This window comes from Camellia sinensis, unplaced genomic scaffold (genome assembly GCF_055761805.1).
Source record: "Camellia sinensis isolate YWXY unplaced genomic scaffold, ASM5576180v1 Unanchor1, whole genome shotgun sequence".
Lineage (NCBI taxonomy): Eukaryota > Viridiplantae > Streptophyta > Magnoliopsida > Ericales > Theaceae > Camellia > Camellia sinensis.
Genome location: NW_028128987.1, coordinates 26,583,668 through 26,588,980, shown reverse-complemented (window position 1 = coordinate 26,588,980; position 5,313 = coordinate 26,583,668). Strand labels below are relative to the sequence as shown.

Here is a 5,313-nt window from a genome sequence, read left to right as displayed (position 1 = left end):
GAGCCACTTCATTAGTACTCTTTTAATGCTCTATTTTTAGTGCTCCCAAGCATTAATCTTACTCCTTCCGTCTCAAAATAATAATTCTTTATTTTATTTTTTATTGTCCCAAAATATTAGTTTTTGTTTAAAAATTAAGTACAAAAATAATATAAATTTTATATTTTGCCCTTCTTTTAAATTAAGGGATTGTTTGAAATGACCTAAATAAGTGTATTTTTTATCTTTTTATGAAAAAATATACAAAAAATAAAGAAATGATATAATAGAAAAAAAATAAAAAATTATACTTATTTTGAATTGTCAAATTTAACCTAATAAAAAATATAAAAAGTACCATTATAACATTGACATGTACTATCAAAAGAATAGTATGAAAAAATTAATTTTTTTAAAATATAATAATTATACTACTTAAAAAAATTGAATTCCCCTAAAATAGCCTATTATTTTGGAAGGCGGAGTAATACAAGAGAGAGAGAGTGTGTGTGTTTTTTAGAGAGGGAATTTAGAGAGACAGTGAGAGACGTCGGCAGTTTTTTTATTGGATTTTCTGCTAAGTAGCAGAGAGAGAGAGAGAGAGAGAGAGAGAGAGAGAGGGGGGGGTTCCCACCCACCCACCACCCCACTGCCAGAGAAAGGACTCGGAGTGTTTTTTGAGGCGAGGGGGGTGCGCAGGATAAGCTTCAGAGAGAGAGAGAGAGAGAGAGAGAGTAGTCTGTCCTGTGACTGTCTTGTTTGTGTGTGTTGTGGGCGTGGTAACGGTGGATTTGAATGAGTTCTGAGTTTAGTTCTGACCTCCACATCTGAGAGTGTAGTGTAGTGTAGTGTAGCTGCTTTTTATTTTTGTCTTTCGGTTTTTCAATTTGGGTTTCTTCGGTTTCGTGGTGGTGTACCATGGATGCTGCGCATTTTAGCAGTGGGCTGTCTAGAAGAAGGGTGGGACTAACAGCGGGTTTCTTCTTCTTCGTCTTCTTTTGTGGTCTGATCTCGCTATCTTGTGCCGGTAGGTTGCCCGTTTCCAGGCAGAAGCTTGAGGTCCAGAAGCACTTAAACCGCTTGAACAAACCTCCCCTTAAAAGCATTAAGGTCCCTCTCTCTCTCTCATTTCGGTTTTTCATTTTATTTTATTTTCTCTCTCCATCTGTTGAATGCGAATGGGTGCTTTTTCCATTTTGTTCTTTTTCCCCTTTTTCTCTACTAAAGTTCTGTTTGGCTGCTGAGAAAATGTACCAAAATGAGGTGAAAAAAAGGATTCTCAGCTAATGTTTTCTGCCCTCCCCTTTTTTTAATTCTTCATCTTTTTCTACTGGTTAAATCAGTTCAAATCAGTAATTTTGTATAGGGCATTCCTCTTTCTTGATTTGTCTTGTTTCCCCACATTTTCTATCCTTCCAAACAAGCAAATTTGCAAATGGGTGTTTATTATTACCTTCTGTGGGACCTTAGGCTATTGGAGAGTAGCAATGATTTTTAGGATGATGTTTCTTTGGTATCTCTGTCCATAATAATGGTCTTCTATTCGTACACAAAATGGGTATTTTGGTATTTTTTTCAAAAGCAAAATGTGTATTCCAACATTAAATCAGAGTATTACAAGTAATTTTTCTTCTTCTTCTTCTTCTTCTTCTTCTTCTTCTATTTTTTATTTTAATAATAATAATAATAATTTTGTTCTAATATTGAATCGTTGAACAGAGTCCAGATGGGGATATCATTGACTGTGTACACATCTCTCATCAACCAGCATTTGATCACCCATTCCTCAAAGACCACAAATTACAGGTTAATCACTTGGTGGTTGTGATGTTGAATCTAGCTACTTGGCCGAGTTTCATTGTTGTTTGGTCCTGATTTTGTGTTTGGTTGGGTTTCAGATGAGGCCAAGCTATCACCCAGAAGGGCTCTATGTTCAGAAAAAGGTTTCTACAGGGAACAAAGAAAGAGGAAAGCCTATTACTCAGCTTTGGCACATGAATGGTAGATGCCCTGAAGATACCATACCCATCAGAAGAACAAAGAAGGAAGATGTGCTAAGAGCAAGCTCAGTCAAAAGATTTGGAAAGAAGAAGCATAGAAGCATCCCTCAGCCTAGGTCTGCAGATCCTGACCTCATCAACCAAAGTGGTCATCAGGTTGTTAAATCAAGAGAGAGAAAGAAAGAAAAAACTTTTTTGGTCTGATATTTTTCTTGATTGGTAATGATTTCAATTTCTTTGAACTAAATGCAATTTTTTTTCTTTTGTTTGGTTGTGTTAATATTACTTCGGGGCAGCATGCAATAGCTTATGTTGAAGGAGATAAGTACTATGGAGCAAAATCAACCATGAATGTTTGGGAACCCAAAATACAGCAGCCTAATGAGTTCAGCTTGTCTCAGATTTGGCTATTGGGTGGTTCTTTTGGTGAAGATCTCAACAGCATTGAAGCTGGTTGGCAGGTAGAAGAGTAATAGGAGTGGGGAGTATTTTTTTTCTGACTGATGAAATTTGGGATAAACTAACTCCCACCTTAAAGATAAGATAAAGAAGATGACAACAAAAATACATTTCAGTTTACATATTTGATTGGAATTGGGTGTGATTGTAGAATAATAATACTAATGTATGTACATGATTTCAGGTCAGCCCAGATCTCTATGGTGATAACAACACAAGATTGTTCACTTACTGGACTGTAAGCTATAACAAAATTTCCCCCCATTTCTCTCGTTTTGGGTGTTTTGTTTTGTCATCTTGAGAGAGTCTTCTTGACTCTCCAAGACCATTTCTTTTAAACAATTTATGATACTGTATATGGGTTAAGCTATCAGTTGTTCACCCATGTGTATTGTAATTAAATTTGTAGAGTGACGCATATCAAGCCACGGGTTGCTATAATCTACTGTGCTCAGGCTTCATTCAAGTCAACAGTGAAATAGCAATGGGTGCAAGCATCTCCCCTGTTTCTGCCTATCGGAATTCCCAATATGATATTAGTATTCTTGTCTGGAAGGTAAAATCCACACTCCACTCTGCCTTTTGTTGGGACATTGGTCAACTGTTATTAAAGATTATTTTAAGACTCCCAAGAAAAATAAAATAAACTGGCTGATTCTCAAGTATGGAAATTGAGACGATCATTGCTTGCACAAATTGCATCCTTTCCTTGGCAATATCACCAGGCCATACAAAGTAGTCTTATCAGATGGTATTATTCTTGCAGAACTTTTTTTATTAGAAAAAAATAAAAAAAAAAAGGTCATTTTGGTTCTCAGATGCTGCTGAGAATTTTGGCATTTTCTTTTGGTTACTGATCTGGTCACTCACAGGGCTTGACAAAGCCATAAAAAGGCTACTCTGCTTAAAACAGTGCAGTAACTGAAAAGTTAGAGTTGCCTTATTACTTGTTTGGTTATCAGATTATTATTATTTTTTAATTGGGTTTGTAATTTTCTTGATCTTTAGGACCCAAAAGAGGGAAATTGGTGGATGCAATTTGGGAGTGGCTATGTGTTGGGGTACTGGCCATCATTCCTGTTCTCATACTTGGCAGACAGTGCGTCGATGATAGAGTGGGGTGGTGAGGTGGTGAATTCAGAATCAGACGGCCAACACACATCAACTCAAATGGGTAGCGGTCATTTCCCAGAAGAAGGATTTGGGAAGTCAAGCTATTTCAGGAATATTCAAGTTGTTGATAGCTCAAACAACCTCAAGGCTCCCAAAGGCATTGGGACCTTCACTGAGCAATCTAACTGCTATGATGTCCAGACTGGAAGCAATGGGGATTGGGGTCATTACTTTTACTATGGAGGTCCTGGTAGAAACCCTAATTGTCCATGACCATCCAACTCCCTCTGTATCATTCAATCTGTTAGTTTAATGTTTTTTTTTTTTTTTTAGGTTGTTGGTCTACTTAAATATGTGATGATATTTTATGTAGTAGTGGCAAGTTTTGACTCTTGTTTTTCACTCAAAAAATTCTCCATGTAAGTGGTTGGGTTTTAGGGAAAGTGGCCTTGTTTCTCATGAGCTTAAAAGAAACAGGCTTTCACTCATTTTCTTTTGTGTTTGTTTGTTTACTCCACCTCCTCACTTGGATTGGTTTGTTAATGCTGAATCCGATTCTGGTCTTGGACCCCAAAAAATAAAATAAAATATAAAATAAAAAATTACATTTGACGTGGTAGATTTGTCTTTGTATGGCTATGGTGTGTAGTAGAGAGTAGTGCTGGACAAACATCGGGTCAGGTTGATGGGATTTTGTGTCTATTTAAGTGTCGTTCAGCCCTAACACCGGATCTCTATATTTGTGCAACTTCGGTTTGAAAAATAATTTTAAATTTTAAATCCGGTCAGTGAGTTATATGTTAAATTTTTTTTTAAAGCATTCTATAATTAAATTTAGTCACGCATTATATTTTTTAAATAAATATATTGGTATTATTATAAATTAAAAGATTGTGTATAAATTAAAATTGTTTCTTGAATAAATATAATCACATATCATCACAAATGCGAATTTTTAATAAAATTAATAAAGATAAAACTTAGATTTCAATAAAAAAAATATATATTTTTTAATGCATTGTAAATAATTAATTAATTAATTTAATAATGGATCGGATCAGGTTGGATTGAAAGTTAAGTTCAACTTATTAATATCTCGGGATGAAATTGTTGGTCCAGTCCAACTCTACGAGTTAAAACAACCTTACCAAGTCTTAGAAAAATATGACGGGATAGAGCGGGCCAATGTCTACCCTAGTAGAGAGGCTAATGTGTTTGTATCATTTGTCAAACAAAACAAAACATCTAGGCCCTATTTGATTAACATGATTAATAGTGAAAAAATTAATAATCTCATGAATTAGTAGAGAATTAATTATCTAATTAAATTAATGAGATAATCATTTATCGTTCATTTTGTTTTTTTATTTTTCATATTTGAAATTATGATCACAGTCATTCTCAATATTAAAAATTTACTAATTTTGCTGAATTGACTGTTCGGCGTACATATAATCCAATTAATAAAATTTAGGATTAATTACACTAATAGTCCTTACAGTTTAGGACTTGTGTCACTTTGATCCCTGACTTTTCAATTGTGACACATTTGACCCTGAATTTTGAATTTTGTTCCAAATAAGGACAATTGAAAATATCATTAGATTTTTTAAGGGTAAAATTGTCAATTTGATAAAATATAAACTAATTTGACAAAAATAAATGTCAAAAAAATATTTTTAATTTTTTTAAAATTATTTTCATCCACCAATGATAAAATTATGTGAAATTAATAAAAATTACATGATTAATTTTTTTAAAT

At 34.1% G+C, this 5,313-nt stretch overlaps 1 protein-coding gene across 1 annotated transcript; it reads left to right on the top strand.

Annotated features, from left to right (window-relative positions):
• Positions 1 to 326: 326 nt before the first annotated feature.
• Positions 327 to 4,170, top strand: LOC145814344 (protein neprosin-like). Its single transcript, XM_082911018.1, has 7 exons — positions 327 to 1,089; positions 1,699 to 1,785; positions 1,878 to 2,135; positions 2,276 to 2,440; positions 2,623 to 2,676; positions 2,848 to 2,994; positions 3,447 to 4,170. Exons 1-7 carry the CDS (start codon positions 898 to 900, stop codon positions 3,822 to 3,824), a joined length of 1,281 nt encoding a protein of 426 aa, XP_082767144.1. The 5' UTR covers positions 327 to 897; the 3' UTR covers positions 3,825 to 4,170.
• The last annotated feature ends 1,143 nt before the right edge of the window (positions 4,171 to 5,313 follow it).

Coding starts and splice junctions, on each gene's coding strand:
- LOC145814344 (XM_082911018.1), top strand. CDS start 898: ATGGATGCTGCGCATTTTAGCAGTGGGCTGTCTAGAAGAAGGGTGGGA. Junction 1,090..1,698: donor CTCCCCTTAAAAGCATTAAG/GTCCCTCTCTCT, acceptor ATCGTTGAACAG/AGTCCAGATGGGGATATCAT. Junction 2,995..3,446: donor TTAGTATTCTTGTCTGGAAG/GTAAAATCCACA, acceptor CTTGATCTTTAG/GACCCAAAAGAGGGAAATTG.